At 39.2% G+C, this 26,523-nt stretch overlaps 1 protein-coding gene across 1 annotated transcript in view; it reads left to right on the top strand.

Annotated features, from left to right (window-relative positions):
• Nucleotides 1-26,523, top strand: part of LOC148329577 (nuclear factor of activated T-cells, cytoplasmic 1-like) — a 59,682-nt gene that overhangs the window by 21,694 nt on the left and 11,465 nt on the right. The window contains exons 8-10 of the mRNA XM_088306940.1: nt 5,124-5,179; nt 6,619-6,751; nt 14,986-15,642. Coding sequence (XP_088163066.1) covers nt 5,124-5,179; nt 6,619-6,751; nt 14,986-15,642 — 846 coding nt within the window. The remainder of the gene's footprint in view (nt 1-5,123; nt 5,180-6,618; nt 6,752-14,985; nt 15,643-26,523) is intronic.

The raw sequence follows: 26,523 nt of genomic DNA, 5'->3' as shown, positions 1-26,523 counted from the left end.
TCTTCTTTACACAAGGGCTATTTAAGTTGAGTAATGAAAAATAAAACAATACAACAAAAATGACTGCATACGCCATGTTTATTCTGTAATGTTTGATTTATTTTTCTTTGGAAAACTCCATGAGCATTCAAAGGCACACATTTGGCATGTGCATGTACAGTCAGGTCCTTTGTACTGCACACTAATCAACACCCTCACCATAGTGCTGAAAGTCATTGCTTTTGCTACCATTTGTGATCAAGACAGTCATTGAATTTCTGAGGAATTGCACAAATAAAATACAATATAGCCTATTTGAGTGGCCTTACTTGAGTAAACAACACCCACACATCATCCAAGTTAAGCCAGAAGTGTCACACATCACATGCACAGTGCATTAAACCTGTTCATGGTCATGCTCACATATTTTTCTTTTTGCTCGCCTTCCATCCTGTAATATGATGATAATATAATAAAGCTCATTCCATTCCTCATTCAAACTCAATCCATTAAAATATATTAAAATTATAAGCTAAGAAAACAGTCATCCATGCATGACAGGTCATTTGTATTAGCTTTCCTGTATTTTAGATTTTAATTTATCATATGTGGCAAGATTATTCAACTAAGTAGACAAGAAAAAATCTTATTGGGGAAACAGTTCAATGTTCTGAGTGGGAAAAAAAACATAATTTAAAGCATTTTGTATTTTTTCACTCTGACAATGATGTCTTATGTAGAAGTATTACCAAGATTGAGGAATAAAGCATGCTTTTATTTGTTGTGGCACTACAACATTCAACTATCCATCTTTTGAAATCAATTTACACTTTCACTGACTGCCTTGCTCTCTTTCTGTCACACTGGGACACAGATTCAATATCCACTTAGCACACTACATAGGTGATCTTACTGCATTAAGGGAGACCTTAATGTGTCTAAAAAAAATAATAAGAATTCAGTTTACTCAACAATTTCTAGACCAACAGGATAAGTGCTGCAAAGGCCACATTACGCCTTGTTGTTTTGTGCCGACTTTTGGGCTCACGCTGAATAATCTCCAAAGGAATACGTTGCTTAGAAAATGGAAAAGAAAGAAAAATTGAAGGGAAGCTCGAGTGAGAAAAGAGGCACAAAATGACCGGGCTTCCTTGGAAATCTTGCACTAGATTGCTGCACTCCAACATGACAGTGAGGAGACGATCTGTTGGGTGCCTGTTGTTATTTTGTGAATTATTGAATGAGTTTCTACATGCTTTAATTTGTGCTTTTGTTATTTCTTTATTGATTCTTTATGAGTGGCGATTCACAATATGAACTGTTTTATTAAAAATACAAATCTGCAGTTTAGCTAACTCCATAGTAACAGCTGATACCCTATAACAGGGGTGGGCAAACTTTTTAATGGGTGGAGTGTTTTGGTAACCTCACCTTATCGGAGAAAAAAAATACATTTAATTTTAAATGGAAGTTAACAAAAGTATTACAACAATATATCTGTCTTGGAAAAAAAACAGTATTTAGAAAATAAAACTTTAACAAGGTTTATTCATTAAATTTTTTTCAAGTTCGGCGGGCCAGATTTAAACGTTTAACGGGCCGCATGTGGCCCTCGGGCCGTAGTTTGCTCCCCCCTGGCCTAGAGGTTGCTCATGTGGGGTTCAGTTGGTCTTTTAATTAGTGAAGAGTGTGGTCCTAGACCTGCTCCATGTGTGGCCTGAGACAACTTCTGTTGTAATTTGACACTGTGCAGTAGAAATGAAAACTAAAATTCAATTGAACTGAATGAAATCAGCAGGGATACGTTTCAGCCCCTGTTATGATCCTACACAGGAGAGGCAGTATAGAAAATAGATTGATGGATGATTTTACTTTATTGCTATAACATTGTCTGTAAATTATATTTAGAATAACAATACAAAGCAATACAATTCCAACATGCATATGAGAAGTTAAATATTGTGATATTGTTAAATGCTGACGTATGAAGGAATACCTGGCACACTTCATGCAGTGTGTGTTCTGGCTTGTCCTGCTTTTCCTGGATGGAATGATTGTTAGCAGCAGGGAAAACAGATAGAAAGACAGACAAACGGGCGAAATAGAGAGGTGGGGTAATCCTACACCCTGACTCGGAGTGGGGGCGGGGTTAGTGTAAGGGAATTCCCTTGTGAACTGGATAGTTTTTACATCTGCTTGGACTGGAGCATTGCCCGGAGGTCAGCAGCCTCATTCAGGCTCGGCCGCCGCAGACAACAGTCTGCTGCTATCCACGTTTGGCACAGGCTGAATTCTGTTGCAGTATTTTCTGCAATAGACCAAAGTCCACAACAAAACCTGTCAAATGGTTTTTGTCATATCCAAAACTGAAATACATTGTGTCTCACACCTTTTAATATAACAGACAGTGACTGGTACTGTTAGATTTAATTCATACTCAACATTGTTGAGTCTGGCTACCTGGGGCAAGTCTAAACATCAGACAGATTGCTCCACGTATTGTACTTTTAGCAGTGTCTAGACTGCCATTTGTATTCAGACAAGGTTGCCTTGAATACTGTTGGCACTCAGATTTGGCACTGTGTCAGAATAAGGTCAGCCACCACCCTTGCTTCGGGATACACATGAAAAGAAACATAAGCATTTGTTCATGACTCAAACGCTGTCACGTTTCTTCTGTCAAGTCATGATTTGGGACTTGCCAGTCTGAATGGGAGACAGCAGGTGCTTTTTAGAAAATAAGTAAATGGCAGTTATATTGCTGTGATGAGTCAAAACCATTAAGCATAAATGCACATTTCAGTGAGTACCAACGAAAAGATGTAACTTGTCAGGTCTGAGGCAGGAAAATATTTTTTTAAGGTGAAACATCTATCTACCCAATCTATCTAAAAATCGATCTATCCATCTAGCTAACTAGCTAGCTAGCCAGCTAGATAATTTTGATCAAGTCCGGTCAGGTCCAATGCTCTCCCAAAGTTGAAGTGGAGTTTTGAGTAGATTTACTAAACTCAGCAATTCTCCCTCCGGGGGCCTTTATAAATCATGGCTCAATGTTCTTAGCATTGTTTTTCACATTTGCAGTCAGAGTTCACAGATTGCTTCTGCCCACTCTCCTTCATCTTCATCTTGTTTTGTTTTTCTTTGGCTCGTGACAAATTCATTACTTCCACTTACAAGCTTTTCTAATGACAACACCAAGTGTGATTAGTTAGTTAGCTTAGACGGAACATTCCGGTAAATAAGTTGGCAAGTGCATTCAGAAAGAAAAATGCAAGTTTTAAAAAAAACAACAAAAAAAAAAAACAAGAAAAAGTTTACATAAACCACTAATGTTTGAAACCGTTCCTCCTATGCTAAACTTTTTTTGAGATTTAGGTAATGGTTCAGTTCATGCTATTATCACTTGTCTATTTGGGAACATGAAATAAAATGAAAATATTAAAAGTTTGTTGAAAAAGACTGAGAAAGTGCTGTCACAAAGAAGCCAATCCCAACATGTGGTTTAATTCTATGATGACTGTCTGTCTTTGTTGTTTTCATCCAGCTCTTATACCCCTTGAAGCTAGTCATTGGCAAGTTTACAAGTTTACATTGAAGGATGTGTTTATTCATTTCCCAGCTTAATCACGACTGGATTGTAGCCCAAAACCTCCTAGACATGACTCTAACAAGGGTTATTCCTACAGTATGCGTCTTGTCTCACATATTTACACATATGTAAAAGGCGGAGCAAAAGCTGATGATGTTGTGGCTGCTTCATGCGTGGGTGAAGGCAGCATGAAGGAGGAGGCTTTGTCAGTAAAAGAAGTATTTTGCAGATGTGGCAGGGGAAAAGAAGTGAATGGAAATTTCTGTGGTTGTCAGTCAAACAGCACTCTTGAGTTGCAAAGCAATGCCATTTCTGGTCCCAGCCAAGGTCAGTCTATAAGTAATTATCAAAAAAATTATTGTGACTCATAAAATGTGTGATAAAATATTAAGAAGCAGGTACAAAGAGAAACATTCTTGTAAGTCTACTAAAGGAAGTTGGAGTTGACGTCTAAGATTTCCCTCATGGAGTGTCTACCATAGCTGAGGCAGGTCAGATACTCTTTTGGTACCCCCTGATGTAACCTAAAGAAGGTCTCCATTTTCTTTGTCTTACTTTTACTAATTTTGATGGCTCAGAAGAACCCCCAGAGCTTTATTTGCTATATTTAAGCTAATCACGATCTCTCATTATTTCACTTCTTGATAGTAAAAACACATTTAATTCTATTTTTTCCCCACATTTTCTACATGTTCTCAAATGCCCCAATTGGGACAAATCTCAAGCAGCAGCAGGAACTACTATCGTTTAAGCCTGGAAGTCACACCTACTGCATAGTCTAATAAAGTATAATAGCGGTGCGGTGCCACATTGCTCATCCTGTTGCCTTGCATGATGTGGCATAAGGGTTGGTCTGAAAGCCTTGGAATTCTGTCTGCACTAATGAGTCATGGTGCATGTAAAAAATAGATGAAAAAATGGCACTGGGGTCAGTGCTACTTGCATATACGGTGCCTTGAACAATTGTTGTTTAAGTTGTGACACGAAATTACTACTGAAAGCCTTCTTAATGTGTGCAGAGCTTCTGTAGACACCCAACATACTGTATGTTGGAGCTAAAGTGCCCTTTATTGCAAATCAGAAAAAAAAACAGTTTCTTACCAGAGCACACTCAAGATCGAGAAAATAGTAATTGAGATGTTTAGTGAAAACTATACCTATATATAAAAAATGAACTAAGACGCATAGCCACCTGCGGCCCTAGGAAGGTTAAGTGGTATCGAAAAAGGACAGACTGACAGACAGATGGATGGAAAATTGATTTATGAATAATTCTTGACAATAATCACTACAGAAGACCTAACGGAGTTTGCCTTTTAAAAAGTCAAATTGAATGTCCTTTCCCCTAACCTTTCATTAAAAGTCCTCCAATGAATAAAATTATGAATTACTTACCTTTAATTATATTGAGTCATAAAAGAAACACACATCACACGGGTTTTTACAAAGCTATTGTATTTAATTTTATCTCATTGCAAATAACTCTATGTTCATTGTTCACAATGGGTTTATGATAACCTCATGTTTTGTTGTTGTTGTTGTTATTGTATAGATGGTCATCATCTGTGGGAGACGGAAGCCAAAGTTGACAAGGAGTCTGTCAAATCTGTAAGTGCCCTCATCATTTCACTGCTCATGCTCTCCATATCCTCCATGGACACTTGCTACTTATCTGTCTCTTTCTCATCTGTCCCCCTTTATGATGTAACCTTTGCTAAGGCATTGCTACATAGACGCTGATGATTAGCCCACGCAATCCTGAATGGAATTTTCAATCTCTGCTCTAACACATGGTAAACACAAGCAACCATATTGCTTGCGCATCAATGATTCACAAACATTCACATTGATAATGTAAACAAGCACACGAACGCCAGATGTTTAGTTCGCAATGAAAGCTTCCTTTGTGAAAAGTTCGAGCTCAACTGCATCTGCGCTGAGCTGTGGAGCTTTTCATGAGATTTTTTTTTTCTGTGAAAGTAAACTGGCATGTTTTCAAGATCCTCAGTCTCATATTCCCACATTGCCCACTCAAATAATGGTGTAAAAGAGAATCATCAAAAGAAGGGAAAGGCTAATTGAGTCAATTAACATAACACTGCTAAGTCTTGAGAGTGAACTACGGTGTGTTTTCAGATGCTCTCGCCAATCATCATCAAGTGTGTCAAACTTGTCAAATTGTGCATGGTCGGAGAAAAAGCACGGACGATGTTAATGAAGGGTGTTTTTCAGATAAATTGGTTGCATGATGAGATATTAACGAACTGGCCCTCTGGCGTTTGACCTGATATAGTATATGGCTGAAGTCCCACCTGCTAAAAATATGAGGAGCAGTAAGTTTACAGACATGGGGCTGATGAAATGCAAATACCAGAGTAGGAAGAGAAAGCAGGAGCGCACTGGAATTCTTTTCTTATGTCACCAGACTGCCTTAATGCACTCCAGACTGTCGACCTGCATTTACTTTTATTGGCGTTGGAAGTGTGCTAACTTGCACTGTGAGGGAAGGTGAGGGAAAACCTAACAAATACACACACACACACACTTTAACCCTCAGTCAACCACCTGCATATTTTTCTTGTAATCATCTGGACAGCAGACCCCGTGTCCCACCCACCATTTTTGTTCACAGCTATGGCCAATGTAAACCTGCCCTCTGTCACAGTGGACTGTTCGGTCCTGTTTAGATCTCAACCAGAGTGGCAGCCAAGAAATTAGACTCAATTAGACACAAATACTTGAACACATTTTTTTCCTGTTCCTGTGTCAAAATGAAAGTAGAAAAATACTGACATTCGTCCAGACTTGCAGAGTCGGGTGGGGTTACTGCTGTGCAAAAAAAAAAAAAAACGCCAACAACAAATAAGCCAGCTACTTCTCTTTGCTCGTGCTGTACAGGGATAAAGCTAAAGCCCTGGGGTTTCCTCAAACACAAACATGGGCACTGGACCAACCTCATGGGCTCTACTGCTTCAAAGTCCAGATGGGCTCATTTAAACCATTTATACATCTGTCTCAAAGGAGTAAAAATGTTGTTTCTGTTTCAGAATGCACTTTTTGTTGAGATTCCACCATACCGAAACCAGAGAATATCCAACCCCCTGCAGGTAAACTTCTACGTGTGCAATGGAAAGAGGAAGAGGAGCCAGTACCAGAACTTTACCTATCTTCCTCCCAGTGGTAATCATCGTTGATATTTTATAAAAATGATTGTGCTTGAGTGTTTTTTTATGTCAACACAACTTGTATGGATTTTATATATTATTGCTGGGCAGAACATGGTAGCCTGTGAGTGTGTGGGGTGTGTTTATTCTATCGTGGGACCACGTTCCGCAGCAATGAGGTGTACCTGCTGAGTGACAGAGCCTTGGAGCAGTGTTGATGTAGACAAGTCAATTCCCCGACAACCTCATTCTCGCACCCCCACATCATACAATACCTGCCCGGTTCACCAACACACCCATCAATGCGAAGGGGTGTGTATGTGTGCACATATGCACTCACACATGCAATGCTTTACTCTGTCATTCGTGTAGCAACCTGAAAACTCAAGGTTGCTTTTCTCGGTGCTCAGAGATGGCCCTCACATTGGAATTTAAAGAATGGATTGGTGAGAGTGTTAAAAGCTGCTTGGGCGTTATAGATGTGACCAATACACATGGGTGAAAAATCAGCTTGCATGGTTAAGAAGTTTTGTTGCCCTTATATCACGAAAATGATAGTTTTCCACTTTTTTAAAGTCCCATTACATCAAAATTGTGCTGTTTTCGGCTCATTGAGTGGAGGATGGCTTCAACAAAGTAAGCTTTCACATACGCGCATTTAAGCAACACACACACTTGTCAGCTTGTCCCAGGTTGTTCTCTGGACAGCTGCGCTGACAAGTAGCATCACTATGAAGGTGGATGTATGTTGAAAAAAAAAAGGGAAAAATACATCAGTGTACTACTGAAAACCTTAACCGTGAGGACTGTGGTTTCTTGCTGGTCAGTCCGCCTTATAGTGCTTGTTTGGCGACCGGTCACAATTCAGCCGACGGCCCGCCGAATTTGAACGCATCCAACATAATGAAATGACACTGTAGCCACAAGAGGCTGACCTACGGCAATAACCAATCAGAAAAAAGTAGATTTTTTTTTTTAATATCAAAAATAGCTTGAGAAATGCCATCGTGGGCATTTCCATCCCAAATTAATTTGCAAACCCATTAATAGGTTAAGAAAGAAAAAATGTGTTTATGTGTTGAAAACGGTGACAGACCTTTTTGGCGGGTATGATTTGTTGCCCAAATGACAGACTACTTATTTTGACTAATCTATTTTGTCATACTGTTACAAATTCCTCCTGCTTGCATGCGTTTTCTCCAAGTACTCCGGCTTCCTCCAACATTCCAAATACATGTTAGATTCATTAAAGTCTCGAAATTGGGTGGCATGGGACATTTATTCAAAAATATTTTCATTTGCCTTTTAACAGGGTAACATGTGGCTATCTGCCTTGTAGTCTAGAGGCTCTGGTTTTGAAGGCTTTTGGTTTTTCAGGCCCTGTGATTGACAGGGAGCATCCCGTCTCTCACTCAAAGTCAGCTGGGATATCCTCGAGCTCACAGCATGACCCTGAAAAGGATAACAGAATGGATGGAGTTTTCCTTTTAATTAATGTCATGAAAATCTGTGGTAAATTTGCTTTGGCGGGGTTTTCCCAGTAAGTTTTGTATTTCCAAACTGCACTTTTGTTCTTGCAGCTCAGTCTTAGAGAGCAATATGTTTTCATTGATCAGCATCTAATGGACCCAGTGTTGCTAGGGTATCATGCACTATGTTATTAGTATACAGCTGTTAATAAGATGTGTTGTCTCGACTTATCAGCAGATGTATTTATGCCCACAGGAGATAAGACACATTTTGGACAAGGCTCTGAGAGAAATACAGAGGAGAGCCCTATTTGGAGATCCCTGATTACTTTGATTTATAAGAGCATATTGGGTAATTTGGCCAGTTCAAGGCAGACAAACTGTGGCCATATTTAGTATATTAATTTTATATACTGTACTGCCTCAAAGAAGCAAGTCTAATCGGTCCCCATTATGCATCCCCAATCATTTTCCTGAGCATAAATACAAGACTAATTAAAAGAGCTTGCTTTTGCTGCCAAGTCAACCACAAGTGCAGAGTAGACCACACAGGCAGAGCCAATAGAGCATAATTACCTCTCTAGTGTTAAAGCCAAGGAGTCTGGGAACAACAAGCAATTTGGTGGTACTGTAGTTTGAAATGTGCTAGTCTTTTAAAATAACTTATTACATAATGGGATCAAATATCAAATATACAAAAAACATCTTCATGCCCTTTTTAGGTTACATTTAAAGAAATCATAATGGAAAAGCACGCACAATTAAAACCTGCATTAAGCTTAAATGTTAGCACACACACATTTGTCGGGTTATCTCAAATACAATCAACTTTTCAATACAGCAACAAAGAATGAGGAAATCCTGTCTAAGCTTTTTGCTATACAGAGTTTTGGTGCGTCAGCTATTAGGGAAACGACTAACGCTATGGCCACGTTCGAGGCTGAGCATGAGAGGACACCCACAGACTTTCACACGCATACACTGTTGTCAACACGTTCTTGCTTTGCTTTGTGAAAGGCTCTCTTCCGGCCCACTAACCCACTTGAAGATGAAGCCGGTGAACATTTCTTTCACACTCTGGTGTCTGTTCATCTATAAAAAGACAAAACCCACCCTTAAAATAGATTTGTTTGAAAGAGCGGAAGGATGAAGCAAACACCTCTGCGGCACAGATGCGAGTGAAACTATATTTATTTTCCATTCTGGTCATGCTGTCTTGACATTCTTGATTGCTTATGCAAATGTGAGCATCACACATCCTTCTATGTATTCTCCACATTGTTCCGACCGGTTCAACTATATGTTTTATATATATATATATATATATATATATATATATATATATATATATATATATATATATGAGTGAACCTGGTTTTTATTTATGAGATGCAATCTGTAAGGATGAGTGGTAAAGAGGATGAGGGTTTGGTGGTGAGGTAGAGTACAGTGTCATCAGCATAGCAATGTAAGTGAATGTTAAATATCTGAACATTTTTGCAGAGTGGGAGGAGGTATATGATAAAGAAGAGAGGCCCTAGGACAGATTTCTGGGGCTCTCCTGAAGTGACAGAAGAGGGAATGGATTTGAAGGAAGTCTGATACCAGAGGACCTGGTTAAGTCCAGGATTTGTCCTTTGGAGTGTGTGGGAGAAGTGACAAGTTGTCAACAGGAAATTAAGTCTTTGGTGAGAGATAAATTTGTCCATATGAATATGAAAATCACCCAGCAGGATTAGTTTAGTAGAATGTATTATTATTATTATTATTATTATAACCTTTTTTGAAATATTATTATTATGAAGAGTTGGGTACCCTTCCATTATCACACCGGCGTCCTTACTCATAAAAATAAATGTATTCCGTCCACATCCATCTTCGTCCTTTTGAAACGCTCACGTCCAATCATTTTCAGTCCGCCGTCCATCCATTTCATCTGTAAAAAAAAAAAAAAAAGGCCATGAATTTTGACGCCGTGGGAAAGAAGACAGAGGTTTCATAATTCATACTTAAATTATTTAAAGCTCTTAGCTGGCTAATTTCCAATTCACATCCACTTATTGTAGTTTCCGGACTATAAAACATACCTGTTTAAAAGCCACAATAGTAAAATTTAGTCATAAAAACAGATTTGTTCATACATTAGCCACTTTGGAAAAAGAGCCGAGCGTTTCCATGTTATTAAATGGGATATTATCTATACTACAAACACTGGGAGATTGCGTTTTACCCCCAAATAACACAGAACGCAGCAATAATTACAGCGGGTACCGAAACTTTTGTCAGACACAAATTAAACGCAACTTAAGATGCTTATTACGGCTCTCCATTGCTTCTTCACACAGCTGCGCGTGTCACTTTCGTGTTTTTGCCCACTCGCTCTGTGACCTGAGGTACAAGCACATTTACCGTGTTAAATGTCAGTAACAATTACTGCTTATGACAATTTCAACGTTTTTACACTCATGCGTCTCATTCTTGTGTGAGTCTTGGTCAGTACTGAACTGTTTAGTGGAGCCGACATACAAAACCAAATGTGGAAGGTAATCTACCAACTGGGCGCAACCAGGATCATATCAATGTTTACAGATGATTTTTCACGTTGTGGGAGGAATACTGTGAAGCAATTACTTGAGATCAGCCAAGCAGTGCCACTATATTTCTGGCAAAATGAGAAGCATTGGGGATAACTTTTCCACTGCTGTCACCATTTTTGAAATGCCAACAAACTTTATCGCAACATATCGTCATTTCACCAGTGCAATTTTGTAGCTTCTCCTGAGTCTTCTGCAAGGGCTGACTTGGAGCCAGCCAGACGAATGATCTCTTCAAATTAATCAATGACGAAATTCATTTCACCTCTACATTTTGTGCATCTGGATCAATGCACTGTTTTGCATTGGTACTGGCCTCTCTTAGTTTTCTCACAATTTTACGGGGTTGCTGTGCCGAGATTTAAACACAATGTGAAGCAGGATAGGCACATACCTTCTGTACAGCCAATTAGCATGGACACAGAACATGTAAAAAAATATCAGAACAATGGATTTACATTCTGTAGCTCAGTAACATTTGTCTTCCACCAACATTCCCAATTCCGCTGCTATTTACTGTATTTTGCGCTTCCAATGCTCTCCCAAATGTTCTAGGTCAATGGTGAAAACAATCAGAGCTAGCTAAACCACGAAAGCCTCTTTTAAATACAGTGGTCTCCACCACTTTTATTCCTGTTGTTAACAACAGTGGTGCAGCAGTACATGTAACAGAATTGAATCATACAGCGTTCACGTTCCAATAAACCCCGGGACATCATGTGACTATCCGTGCAGGCATTTGTTTTACGCAGCCATGTTTACATGGGTCTTACACTGTTAGACACTCTTAGTATGTCTTGTTGTGGCATTTTGGTGCAACAGCTGTCTCCCATTGTACAAGTGTGGCATTAGCGTCTACTCAAAGTTGCAATCCATTTTCTATACTGCCAAAGTGGCGTTGTTCACGTGTGGCGCAGTAAATTATGGGATGCGTGACATCAGTGACCGGCGCTCTATATAGCATTGACTGCACTACTTTGATAATTAGTGACAGCAGAAGTTGCAATAATTTAATACACATTTAGAAACAACACCCAATATCAATAAAAAGTCACAAGTGTTGATTATAACTGCAGCAAAGCATTCTGGTTAAAAATGCCACTTCTCCGACCACTCGTTGTGTAGCCCTGATGACACAAAAATCGTGTCGAAAAGGCTCAGTGATTTATTTTCTTGAAGAGAAATAGGTTCATCTTTTTAAAGGTGTTTTAATCATTGATTAATTTGCATGCATTTGTATATAATTCATGTGGTTAAAGCAACTCGCGCATGCACAATAGAACGTGGCGCTGTCAGTCTGAGGGTAGATTGCGCACAATTGTGGTGAGTTCATTCAACGGTATGCGTCAGATAATTTTTTTCTTGAAGTGGACATCTATAGGTTGACAGCTCTGTTATGTTTTTTTTTCAACTTTTTTTACCTTGTTTGTTCCCATTTCTGAACCTCTGTGTGTTTATTCTACTTTCTAAAAATCGGATGCGCAATTTGTAGGAGAACCAGCTGTTAGTACTATCCAAAACAATCAATGCAAAGAGGAAATGATGTGTAATGGTCATTGTGTCTTTTATGATAGGAAACATAGAACTACCTAAGTGAAAAATTTAATGATTTTTTTTAAAAAATGCATGAGAAAATGCAAGTATTTCAAAAAGTATATATATTAAAAAAAAATCAAACCTTGACACTAATGTATCAGTACAATACAATGCAATACAATTTTATTTATACAGGGCATTTCACAACAGCAGGAGCAGTAACAAAGCGCTTTCCATATGCCGTCATATGAATTATCAGGTAATTAGAGCACAAATTAAAACACAATAATCACATTTACAATAGATACCAGAATAAAAGCAGAACAGCAACAGCCTCATGTTGAGTCGAAAGCTAAAGAATAAATCAATATAATATTAATTATTAATTATATAAATTATAATTATAATAATAATTATATAAAATATAATTATATAAATTATTAATTAATAAAAATGGATACTATATATTTAATAAATATCAAATTGAACAGAACCATGAATTTTGTGTATTGTTGGAGTCCTAGTTCTTGTTTGAGGTACCGAACCCCTCAAGTTTCATTTCATGTGCATCCACTGAAACCTTTACAATTAGAAATAAATGAAATAGTTTGTTTTTTTGTCACTTTGCAACTCATACGACTGACGTGAACAGAACAGACATGCGGAGTTTTGAATATCTCTGAATCCTTGAATATGACTCACTGACCCCTCGGGTTACATTGAAACATTGTGCATAAAAGATTGCAATCATAGTAAATCATACCGAACACACCCACCATTGTGTGCAATATTTTAGAGCGAACACACAGTTTACCACCCGCTATTTATGATCTTAGTAAATCAGTCCCATAGATACTACTAGAAATAGAGAGAAAAAAAAAACATGTGCAATGCATCAGCTGTCTTTGGGCCATAACCCGCAGGTTAGGGGTGGGAATAAAAGACAGATGAAGTTGAGTTTTTCTGGGGAGTCTGTTTTCTGCACTTTCATATGAAGTGAAAAGGACATCTATACATGGATTATGTGTTATGTTGGTCTTATATCAGATGTGACACGTTGCATTGGACATCCACAAGACAGAGTTGGAACTGACCCTTCATTTAAGTGTTGCACAACTCTCAGTGCTGCCCTTCAAATCCATACCTTTACCTTATTATTCCATATAACAAAACATCAATCGTGACACATACCTGTCACTGAAGCAATACTAGATTACCGTTACCTTTCTACTGATTGATTCCTTAGATCGTTGGTATGCAGTGAAATGTGAACAAACAGAGGCCGAAGAAAAAGGAAAATGAGAGTGTGACAGTAGAGTGGCCCATGTCAGGTTTCTGTTATTCCCGAGAAATGAGAGAGGAGGTCCTTGACTCATGGGACTTGCCTTACGATGCTCTTCAGACAACCTGTTCCCTGGGCTCCCAAAGCAGACAGGAGTGACGTAAATGGTCTCCCTGCTTTGTTATCACTGCGCCACAGGACCCCAGAGACAAACAGGCGTGATTACTCTCTTTTAAATTGTCCTGCAAAAATATCAACACATTGAAAAAAAGGTTATGATTCATTTGACTCTTGAAAATGCTGTTTATTTCCCAGCCACTCAATTCATATTTGTGTACAAGAAAAACAATGTTGGTGTAACTTGTATTTGCATTGAAATAATTTTCACTTCAATTAAATGTCACTGGAGTTTTAACATAATATTATCATTGGCACTGACTACCTAATACCATTTTTTAAACTGTATAGAATAAAAAAGTATACCTGTCCTCATTCTACCCTATTATTTTTTTGAATGTATGTAACGACTCACCCCAATTTGTTTTTAATTCTAATGAGGAAACTGTCAGTCGGTCTTTCCTCCTCTCTTTCTCTTTCTCTTGTTCTCTGAACCCAAATCTTTACCCTGAAGCTCTGTTTGTAACTGATAGAGACTGAGGAGGCCCTAGACAGCCTCAAAAAGAAAATGTATCCTGTGTCCCAATCGAAGAGAAGCATATGATACCTGTCAGTCAGGAAGCATCAGGAAATGTTGCAGACTGCCTGTGCTGGAATGGAAGTTCCAGAGACAGGATGATCAAGTGGGGTCACTGCACTCTCTTGCATTCGGCAAGGCCTGAAGCTCCTGAAACCACAGGCACAACTCTTTGGCCACTTACGAAATGCAATCAAAATGCAATCATCTCTTATGTTGTCCTATCATTTGGTCCTAAGAGAAACAATTGATTCTAGAGAACAGAGAAAACCAAGGAACTTGCGGTTCTTCCTCATGCAGCAGCAGCAGCGGCAGTAACCTTCTGCCTTAAAGTAGAGTTTTATTGGATATCAGAGCTGGAGGAGAATCCAAAGAAAATAGGTCTTATTCATTATTAGAACCAGCTGTGGTTTTCCACTCTGATGACTCATCCATTTTTCTTTCCCCCCTATTCTTTCGCTTTTTTTTTTTTCATGACGGCGTACCGAGGGTTTCTCAGTAAAACACTGAGCCATAGACACTGGTTGTTTGTTTAGATTATCAGCGGCATAGCCGCCACGAGTGTGCATGTTCATTGATTTACTCGCTCTCCCTCATGCAAGCATTGTGCCACGTGGATGCCTCTGCATATTTTTTTTAATATGTCCGTCTTTCTTTCTACTTTTCACCCTTCAGTGCCGATGATAAAGACAGAACCCAGTGATGAATATGATTCTTTGGGGACTTCAGTGCTGCCAATGCATTCAAAGCCCTACTTCAGTCATCCCAGACTTAATCCCATCATGCCTGTTGCTGATCATGATGCTTGTCTGGCTAGTGGCTACCCTCCCTGTCCTTCTCTCAATGCTGCCATACCATCATTGTCCCCCAATTCCAGCCCAACCCTGCATGACCTCTCCCCTGTGGCATTTAGCAAGTGCCTCCCAAATAGTCCCACCCATGCGGCACCTTCAGGTCAGATGGTGGCGACCTTCCAGGAGAATGGTAGGCCAATCCTTACCCATCCAGCATCTCCTGACCATGGCTCTCCCATAGGTATGCTCCAAACTCAGGGAAGTCCCAGTCACCTCAACAGCCCCGGAACCCATGGATTCCACTCTGTCTATGCCAATAGCAGCCCTTCATCCTCCCCAGCCTCCCACGCTTCTACTCCAAGTGGGCCTGCAGAGAGTCCATTTATCCAGGCCTACAGCCCCAGCCAAGCTCAGGCAGCCGCCACTTCAGTCCAGGCTGGAGGGAACTCACCCAGCCTGCTTCATGAGGAATCAAGTCCGCCTGCCATAACCGTCAAACAGGAACCTCAAGAACTGGACCAGATGTACCTAGATGATGGTGAGTTGCATTACCATGATAGTAAAAATACAATCTCAGACCGCATTTGAAAGTATTTATCTTTTTTATTATTTGAATAATATAGACTATTTACTGAGACCAGTGATCCCATTTCAAATGGCTCATCGTAAACCATCAAGCGTTGTAAATCCATATAGCCCCGCAATTTTGTTACACGTCACATCTGTTTTATTTAAGCAGAAATCTAAATAAACATAATCAAATTAAACCATTAAATTTCAGCCCCAGACAATTTATTTGCTTTTCTTATAAGCATGTCGTCCTGTTTGTATTGTCCGAGTAGTTGCTTTCATTGGTAAGACAACATTGCCTTGATGGGATTTTGAAACAATCTGTCAAAACATCACAGAGTTTCTGGGGTCAGCCAGGTTCCAGTAGAACAAAAACACTGGCACACGCGTAGCAAACCAAACTGTTGACATATCGACTAATGATTATGAAGGAAGCAAAACAATAGGTAGGGGTTTCCTAATCCCCGCCTGTTTTTTTTTTTTGGGAGGGATGCCGGGAGCTCTGAAGCAGAGGCATTCTTTTCCCGTCTTTTCCCCCCGGAGTACAGGCCATGCAGCTGTCGTCATCAAGGGAGACTCAAGGGTCATGGGTCTACCCTGGCAATGAGATCAGACACACCCAAGGGAGCATATGGCCGAGTTTATTGCCTCCTGTGTCCATCCCACAGCTTGTCTCTTGGGTCGCCAACCTGTTATCTATGTTAGCAGAGGCACAACTTGTTGTTATGATATGTATTCATCGCACATTCGGTGGATTTTGTCAGTTTGAAATTGTAACAACCGCCTGCATCATAATACAGATGGGGATCCAATGACCTCCATTGAACTTTTGTCTCGTCACCCTTCCTGTTAACGTTAGTGTGTGCGTGTTTCTTGCAGTGTGTGTGTGTGTGGGTGGGGGTGTGTGTGTGTGTCCGTTAATGCATGCATGTGTGTGTGTCAGCAACTCACAGGCGAGAGGTTGGCATGAGGGGGCCATGGGGAGTGGGGAGCTATTGCTGCTGAACTATAATTGTGCTGTCAGCATATCTTGCTAGTTTTGATGAGTCCCATTTGTCGTCATAAACAAGCAATGCAGACAAAGAAGGATGTTGTTGTAATCAGCTATATTAAGTTATTGCACACTTGTTTTGGGATACCATTTCTTACAATAATGCTGCAAAATTGGAGTTGTTCTACCAGGTAGGCTAAATTGAATGCATTAGCCCTTAATTGCACTGTTACAATGTCCAGACAGATTGTTTACGTAATTTCTATTCTACAAATAAGCAATGTAGGGGACATTAAACAACTAAATTTTTCTAGATGGATTTGAATTGCCGTGCACCAAGATCACTCAGCAATTCAGCAAGGGTTGTCGCGATTTAATATTTATAATATAAAATTATATATATATATATATATATATATATATATAATATTTAATATTCTATCAATTTTTGCATAAAATAAATGGATTTAAAAAATTACATTCAAATTTATTGCATTTTTTTACTATTTTTCTCCCATTGTTATTGCTATTGTTACTGCAAACATAAGCAAATAAACAGAAATCACGCAATAATACATGAGACAGTACTCACCAACCTTTATGAAACTGAGAGTTACTTCGTGAATACTGATTAAAGAGCTTCTAGTTTGATGTTCACTTGTGAGGCTGCTTCAGATTTAGCCCAATTACAGTTTATTCATCCTATTGCTTGAAATAGAGTAAACTGACTTTTTTTTCCCACAAATTGACTCAGATCCAGTTACCTACTTCTTTGTTCTGGAAAATGTCAGTTAATTGTGAAACATATTGATCATTGTTTTCCAAAGTAAAAACAGATGTTTTCAAATTTCAACACAAAAGATAATTAGTATGCTTTCATGAAGGATTACTGTAATTAGAGAATATTTTCTGTTGAGGGGCTTAAATCAGAGGAGTTGGACAATTTGAAGCTAAACAATGGCTCCAAATGATGAATCGATTACCACCGTAGTTGATTGATTGATTAATTTATGCTCATGTAAATTGAGCCAGACCAATGTTGCAAAGTGGAGACTGACTTCCAGCAAAGTAGTGTCCAGGCTTTCTTTTTTTTTTTTTTTTTTTTCGTATTTGCATCCATGCAACACACCTAAGACCATGTAAAATGAATTTTGCTTTCACTGTTACCAACATGACAGACTGAAGCTCTCATTTCATTCTGAATAATCCAATTAAGTGAAACTGCAGCTTTATTTTTGATTTTGTATTGGTGTCCTTTTACACAGATGTCCAGTAATTAAGATGTGCCAGAAGTCCATTGAAATACCTGCTTAAAATCGTGTAACCTAGTTTCCCTTCCCAACTACTCTATCCATTGTCACTTAATGTCTTCGCCCGGTGGCCAAATGTATTCTATCAGTGATTACAGTTGCATTAGGGACGCACAGGAATGTGTATTGATTGACCCAGGACAGTGCAGAAGCGCCATGAAAAACCTCAGTATACTACCGTTTTGCATCACCTGTCATCTGCTCATGCATTCTGCGGTGAGCTCCTGGAGTCCTGGTAAGTATGCGGTGGTAACTGCATACTCCAAAGGCATCTGCCACTCCCAGTTCTCTCTCAAACTCCTCAAATGAGTCCTAAGTTAAAATAAATATGATTTGAAGGTAGCTCACAGTGCCTCCTGCTTCCCTTCTCCATGCATTACCGCTGTGCGTTAGTGAGCTGAGCTCTCCATTAGAGAGGAAGACAAGGGGATGACCTCACTTCAGCAGCGGTGATTTAACGCAAGGGATGGAGCATTGTGTTGCTCCTCAGCAATTGGGGGCTGGTGATTTGGAGTCCATGGGCGCACACTTGATCTTCCCCAAGAGTGCAGCGCCTCCCACGCTCCAATGCTTAGGCCTCCAGCTCTCATCAGGCAAAGGAAATGTGTCTCTCTGGCCAGGACTAGATTTTATAAAGCCCTTGAGAAATCACTCAACTTATCAACAGTGAGCTACTGTACCACAAGGAGCACTGATAGGATGGCGGGAGTCGGAGCTTTAAACCCCTTGACTGCAATACACAATCTACAAAGTAGATTTTGTTTACCCGCTGTACTTGTTGTGAGCATGGCTGTGCAAAACCCCCCACTGCTGGTTTCTGTAACGCTGCTCTTACCTAAAAATGGCCTTCAGCATTGACAAGAACGTTGGAAAAAAAAAACCATAAAAATATAGTTGAATCGTAATCATCAACAACATTATAAATACAGTATACCTCCATTTGCTTAAAAACTGGTCTGATCTACTTCATCCCTCCCACTTCTGCTTCAGCGCTCCGAGCGACGAGCAGCAGCGGTGCATGATCTCCACCCATTGTGTAGCGTGAACAGGGGTGCTGCCAGGGCTTTTGGGCTCCATGAAAAGAAATCTTACTGGGCACCCCCGACAGCCAGCAATTTGGCCAACGGAAAATTTGTATACCGTTTTACATAAATCTATGCATTTTATTGATATTTTTGACTATTCACATTTGTGAAAACAATGACAGTTACTTGGTAAGCACTGTTATATCTATTGAAATTCATGTCGATTCAATTATTTGCCGCAAGCCTGAGACCCTATATCCCAAAACATCTCTTTCTTTAAATAATTGAAAATAAAATACTCAAGATTAATTTCCACAAAATTCAAAACTTAAATACTAAATAACCTCTTCCATTGAAATGAAATTAAATTATAATCTGTGAAGAAACAAATAAGATCACTGCAAATAGCACCACATACAAAATTGCCAATTGCTTTTTATGATTTATTGTAATTTGAACATCATAAATAGAACAAGAATCAGCAAGCAAATAATAAAATAAATTAAAAATAAATATTAATAACAACTATAATACATTTAAAAAATAATATTCGCAATAATAATATTTTTTAATATTTGCAAATGGCCTACATTGATAATCTGAATTTAAAAACATGTACTAAATTAGGAAAAGTCAACAAGCTGTTGCACCAAAACTGTTCATCACATGAAGCACTAACTCACCTTGGCTAGGAAAGAACTGGGTGACATATTGTCGACCCTTGGCTTCTTTATTGTGCCTAAGCTTCTCCGCTTTCCGTATTTGACTACCGGTCTTCAAGGGCATTTTGCCGTCTCCGTCTCCACTCACTGTCTGATCACGTGAAAAGCTGTGGAAATGTTAGGTGCGCAGTAGACTTGACACTCTCCTTTTTATTGGAATAACAGAAATATACTTATGTTATGTATATGTGTTAATATCGAAGTCTCTAGTACTGCGATTGCTAAGTTAACTGACACGTGTTTGTTTGAGTGTGCCTATGCACGTTCACACGTGTGCACGTGCGCGTGTAAGTGCGCACTTGTGAGTGCAGACAGACAGGGAGGCACCTCGTGGATATGATGATTGTTTTTGGGCAAACAAATGCCTAGTAGATGAAATGTTATATTGTTTAATGACGTAAGTTGGATCAATATATCAATTTATGTCTTACTGGATATAAAACACATTGCTTTATTATCTGCTTTTTGGTGATGGTACAGAGAGAGAGAGAGAGCCAGAGAGTGGGGGCTTTTTATACTGCATTAGTATCCATCCATCCATCCATCATCTGTACCGCTTGTCCTCACTAGGGTCGCGGGGGGTGCTGGAGCCTATCCCAGCTATCTTTGGGCAGTAGGCGGGCGACACCCTGAACTGGTTGCCACCCAATTGCAGGGCACACAGAGACGAACAACCATCCGCGCTCACACTCATACCTAGGGGCAATTTAGAGTGTTCAATCGGCCTGCCATGCATGTTTTTGGAATGTGGGAGGAAACCGGAGTACCCGGAGGAAACCCACGCAAGCACAGGGAGAACATGCAAACTCCACACAGGATGGCCGGAGCCGGGATTGAACCCACGCCCGATGCTGTCTCTCACTGTGAGGCCATCGTGCTAACCAGTCGGCCACCGTGCCGCCTGCATTAGTATTCCATTTATTATTTTATCACATTGAAAACCACACAGACTCGTAATATATCGGTGGACTTCATTCTAGACAGGACATCGTCATTACTAGTGATATTATTTAATTTCATTATATGAGAAGGTGAAGGACAAGGAGAGACTGGCTCTCAAAAAAAGCAGCACAAAATTTAGTATGTCCTTCCCCAGATATAAGGGTTACCATATGTTGATAGTTTACAATTATAATCCTTTTTTGCAGCGCTATGGCTTAATCAAATTTGGTTCACTTGCATATTCTCATTTACTCGAATATTTTGGAGTAGTAAGATTAAGTACAGCTCACTTTCAGTTGTTGTTCCCGCCTGTGATGGCATTATTAAAAAAAAAAAATTAAAAAAAATTAGAAACATACAAAGAAGCTACAGACCCTGGAAGCACTGTAAAAAAGGATGGAAAACACAGATGGAGAATGCTCCAGCATTTTTTTCTCTCATAGATTTTGGTCAAAATCGAAATTGTGCAAAAAAACAAAATCCAAACAACATCAATGGCCAAAGTAAATTCACCCAAATACATTTAAACCTGTTTAGTTGCCTTTACTTTAGCTTATTATAAATGTAAAGTTTTTTTTGATCATATAACACTCCCACACATTGTAATCACTACCCACACTGCCGCTTGGATCTATCACTGATCATACCTAAAAAATTTATCATAGGCACATCCTGCCCATTTTTAAAAACTTAAAACGGCTGGGTTAAAAATAAATTTTCGTTTTAACACATTTTGGTTATTTGCAACCCAGCAATTTTAAGGACCCTCACAATATACCATGAATTGTATAGTTTACGAGAAATAATTAAGTTTGATATGATTTTGCTACATAGATACTGCATGTGTATATGTGTGTTTGTGTTTTTGCATGTGTGCATGCATGTATAGGTATAGAAGCATGCTGACTGGGCCAGGCATTGGTCCTGTGAGGCAACTGCAGAGTGTCCGGTCTTATTAGCTGCTGTCGTGATTGGTGATATCATGAAATGCAGCTGAATGCAGCACAGTAGTGCTAATCAGAGGGTCAGATTTGTACCAGCTGCCTCTCCGGGACACAGAGGACCCTTATTCTCCAAAACAAAACAAAACCAAAAGAAAGGCATCAGCAGCCTCAGTCAATTTCTGACAGTTAACATATGTGCTCTGATTGCTTTGCGTTTCAGGGTAGTTTTACTTGCGATTGTTTCCACTTCAATTCGCCGTTTCTGCATCTGAAACTCGACCAGGCTTGTTTTCTCAACTTGAAAATCCAAATGTTGTCAAATCCCCTTCCCTTCGGGAACAAAAAGGGGCATTCTATTCTTGTAGAGGATCTCCGTCGACCACGGATGATTCTGAAAGCAACTGAGGCTTTCCTCATGGAAACTTTTACACATTCTGGAAAGTTTCCCAGACCCCAGGACTCTCCAAAACCCTTAATGATGATTGAGAGTGCGTTCACACCACGCTGAAAACATGCTGAGTCGATAACATTGGAGTGTGCCGCAAGGCTGGCTTTAGGATCAGAGGGGAGGACTGAAAAGACAGAGTTTGGGGGAAGGGTGTATATTTAATTCAAGGTTGGAAGTCTCTAATGGGACTAACTAAAGCAGAGTTCCTTAAATACTGTATGTTTTCCATACTTCTTGTGTGTCTTTAAGTAGTGGAGTGAGCAAGATGAGGTATTCACCGGACGAGTGACCCCCAACCTATGTCCCCTTTTATGAAGGTCAAGACCAGATAAATGTCTCTTGAACAAAAAAAGAAAAAAGGCTGTTGTTAAGTGCAATGCCAAGAACACAGCCCTCCAGACAAAGTGATATTGACAGGTAGCAGAGAAATGGTGATGGCTTTTTTATTATTAATGACCACAAACAGGATGTAGGTATTTTACTATTGTTGTTATTGATGCCTTCTCATTAGAATACTGTTTTCCTGGCAGACTTAAACATGACAAGTCAGACGTAGAAGACTTGGGAGAAGCTCCAAATGCACAAATAAAACAAATATTTATTTTCAACAAATTTAGTAGCCCTTTTTGCCTCATAATGTTGATATGTTGATGCATACTGTATTTTGTCATGTACAGTAGAGGCAAGGAACTTCGTCTTCTGCTAACGGCAAAGGGGGAGGCATGGATTAGTACATTTTAACAACAACAAAAGCAACAATAATAATAATAATTATTATTATTATTATTATTATTATCATCATCATTATTATTATTATTATTATTATTATTATTGGGTGAAACAATACTATATAGGTTAGGACTGGTAACTGACAGTGAAGGGGTTACCCAGAAATACGAAGAAACGTTAAGGGCAGAGCAATGTTGAGTGCGCTGCTTACCATATAGAGGTTATAATAGTTTGGGAATTTTAATTAGTTTTTATTTTGCTAGGGTTGGGGTTAAATTCAATTACGTATTTTCTGGACTATATGCCGCTACTTTTTTCCTAGATTTTGAACCATACGGCTAATACACAGGTGTGGCTTTTCTGTGGAATTTTCTTTCATACACTAAATAAATCTCGATTTTTCTCTCTTAGATCTGTTCTGTTTTAATTAGCAAAGTTGCTGCCGTGTTAAAAGGCACTGTTTTAAGAATCTGTTTATGTACATTTATGTGCATTTGCAGTAAAAAATTGTTCTGTACATGCACTAAACAACAAATTCTTTTCAACATAGAAAACTGCGGATTATAGTATGGCGCCGCTTGTTTATAATTCTTAGTTTTTTTTGCCCCAAAAAAGAGTTGTTGCAGGTTGTATACAGGTGCGCCTTATAGTTTTAATTAGTTTTTAGAGCAATTTCCCAGTTATTGTATTTAAAAAGCAGCATTTTAAATTGTTTTTTATTAGATTTAGTATTAGTTTTAGTTTCATGATATGCAGCATATTCGTCGAGTGCATGATTAAAAAAGATCTCAAAAATGAAAAGAAAGGGCTTTTGTGCTGTAATTCCGTCACTTATTGGTTATTTTATTTTATTAACTAAAATGCTTGTTAAATTTTCTTTCTAGTTATTTCTTTAGTTTTCGTGAACTATGATAACCTTGAGAGGGACGCACGTAAAATCGTGTCACACGCGCATGAAGGTCAAATGGAACAACGATTTATCTAGAGGTCTTGTTTACAATTTAGTGGTTGTGTGCTTTGCTACTTTGAAAAGGAAAAGGAGGAAATGATGTGCTGGGGCGTTCAGCCACCATGTCACTTCAGTGCAGAGGAAGGACCTTTGGATTACCCTCTGTCTCCCCCTTGCATCATTTATCACCATTGGCAGAACATGAGAGCCTTTAGATTCTTGGTAGCGATCAACTTGCTTTTTTTGTAAGACACATTTGACACTAGTGTCAGGATTGTGTGCGTGTCAAACAAATAACTGGATCTAAGTGGTTACATATGAAAGCGGCAATGGCGTCATATTGCACGTATTACATATTTTTAAAACTATCTGGAACATGATTAGTCCTGATCAGATGCATAAAGATTAATGTGTAAAATCAATCCATTCATTGCCCAAGTGTGCTGGCTCGCATTTGCCTGCGTGTGCACCACAGCCCTGGCTGGAGAACCGGAGGATCTGGTCTGGTTTCAATTGCTCTGTCATAATATCCACAGTCACTAACAAAGAATGTGTCTGTAAAAAAACGACACCTAAATTATCCAAATAAATTGATTTTCCCATTAGTCTGGGATGTGACGCTCATAAATTGTCAAAGTGATGCTTAGGTTCAGATTTTCAATTACCAGTGTTTGTTCTGTGAAAACATCATCAATTTGTCAGATTTGCTTCTGGAGGAAGGTGTAACTTATTTTCTACAAAGTATAATTCACCCCAGCTATGGTGAAAAGGGAGCAACACACTTTGGATAGAGTATGAAATATTGCTTGAAAAGTACAATTGGAGTTCACTCAAGAACGCTGTTGATTCAAGCCGCACAAAATATTTGAAGCTCTGTTTTTTAAGTTAATCGCGCATGACGTATCTCATAGGCTTTCTCCTGACACAGCCGTTTAGAGGGTTGGTTTACGTGGCTCACATTCTGAGGTTTAGCGAACACAAGTTGAAAAGCCACAGAGACACACAGATCGTAACGGGTCAGGACTCAGACAGGGTCTGTGGCTTGGCTGGGATATGCATCTGTGTACACTGTATCTGTGATCATGCAGCTACCACCTCCAAGTATGACAAATGTCAGTGTGGTTGTTTGCAATGACAGGAGGATCATGGTGTGAATCTATTTTCCCAAGTAAGCTCTATGTTCCTTATCTGCGCCTGAGTTAGGATTTTGCAAATGCAGAGTGAACCTTTTTTTTTTTTTTTTTTTTTTTGTGGTAGGTCCACTGCTGCTCTTCTTTGAGTAACGACTGAATGACAGAGACTAAGCTGTTTTATTTGTTATTAAAAGCACATTCTACCACTACTGTTTAACCACTGTTCCTCTTTGGAGAGCTGGCTGAAAATGCCACAAATACTGCAGAGTAACACAAACCATACATTAGCCTTTAATAGAGGATATCTCCAGTTGGCAAATACAGTATGGAATGGAAAAATCAGAGCAAATCTCAGCACATTTGGGTCTCATCCACGAATACCCAAGAAAGTCGCCGTTATCGTACAGCAACACAAGGAGGTCAAAGTTCATAAGTGTGAATTGTCCACTTTTTAATTAATTTAATTCATGTATAAATTATTTAAAACTGAAATGAACACATTTTGCCGCAGGAAAAACACAATAAAAAGGATTGCTGGATGCATGGATTTTTTTTTCGAATTTCATTGCAATGCTTATTATTGCTTTTATTGTGGAAGTAAGTTGAAGAGTCTGTAAACGGAAATAGGTTGCCATTCCACACACCGCAATAACAGCTTCCCTCTGTCTAAAATGTGTTCGCTCAATGAAAAAGTATCCTGCTGTGCGGATGTCAGGAGAAAATTCTGATTCAGCTGTGGGAGATAGGGAAAGCCCTTGGGTTTCCAACACTTGGCAGAATTAGTCAGTTACACCCTGAAAGAAGGAGGCGGAAATCTGGAGGAGGTAGTAAAAAAAAAAAGACAAAAACACAAGGGGAGGTAGACTTGATTTAAATCTAAAAAAAAAATGGAAAAAAAAGTAAAATGACTGATTTATTTGTCTGAAATACTCTGCAGTAATGTGAAACAAATTTTAGAGCCGAGTTTCAATGTTGCAGTCCATGAAGGACCCGTCTACATTCATGTTGACACGTAAACACAAAGTGCAACTCTCAAAATATTGAAGGTGTCAGATCATGCTGTCATTATCCAAACACAACATTGTTTCAAATGTTTAAACTGAGTTTTTCAAAGTTAAAACTTAGTGTGCTTTTGGGCCTAAATTAGAGATAGCAATCTGGAAAATTTGGGGGTCTGAGGAATTTCATCATATCCTCACATCCAGGAATATTCAAAGCATGAGAAGAAGCAGGTCAGCCATATGAAGACGTGAGACATAGACACAGACAAGCAGAGGGGAAAAACTGAGGTGGAAGAAAGTTGGTTGAGATCTTGGTGATTTTTCCCTGGCAGCTTCTCCCATCGCTTGACACATACACATGTGCACACACACGAACAAACTCAATGAGGCCCCTTTGTGCCTGAAGAAAAGCAAAGTTAAAGATCACAACTAATTTCTTTGCAGCATTGGGGCCTACAAAGTAGTGGGTGAAAATATTTATTTTTGAGGAGGGAATGATCATAAGCACTGAAATGCAATTGTCCGACTGTTGGCATGTGACCCACTGCAGCTATTAAGCTCAACAGGTCCCTAGACTCTCCTGAATGTTTTTGACCAATCTCAGCTGCATTCAAAGCAACCTGACAAATAAGGAAATAATTTCATGCGCACAAAC

Source organism: Idiotropiscis lumnitzeri, chromosome 10 (genome assembly GCF_059441095.1).
Source record: "Idiotropiscis lumnitzeri isolate Australia: NSW breed Sydney's pygmy pipehorse chromosome 10, RoL_Ilum_1.0, whole genome shotgun sequence".
Lineage (NCBI taxonomy): Eukaryota > Metazoa > Chordata > Actinopteri > Syngnathiformes > Syngnathidae > Idiotropiscis > Idiotropiscis lumnitzeri.
This window is presented reverse-complemented; position numbering and strand designations above follow the sequence as displayed.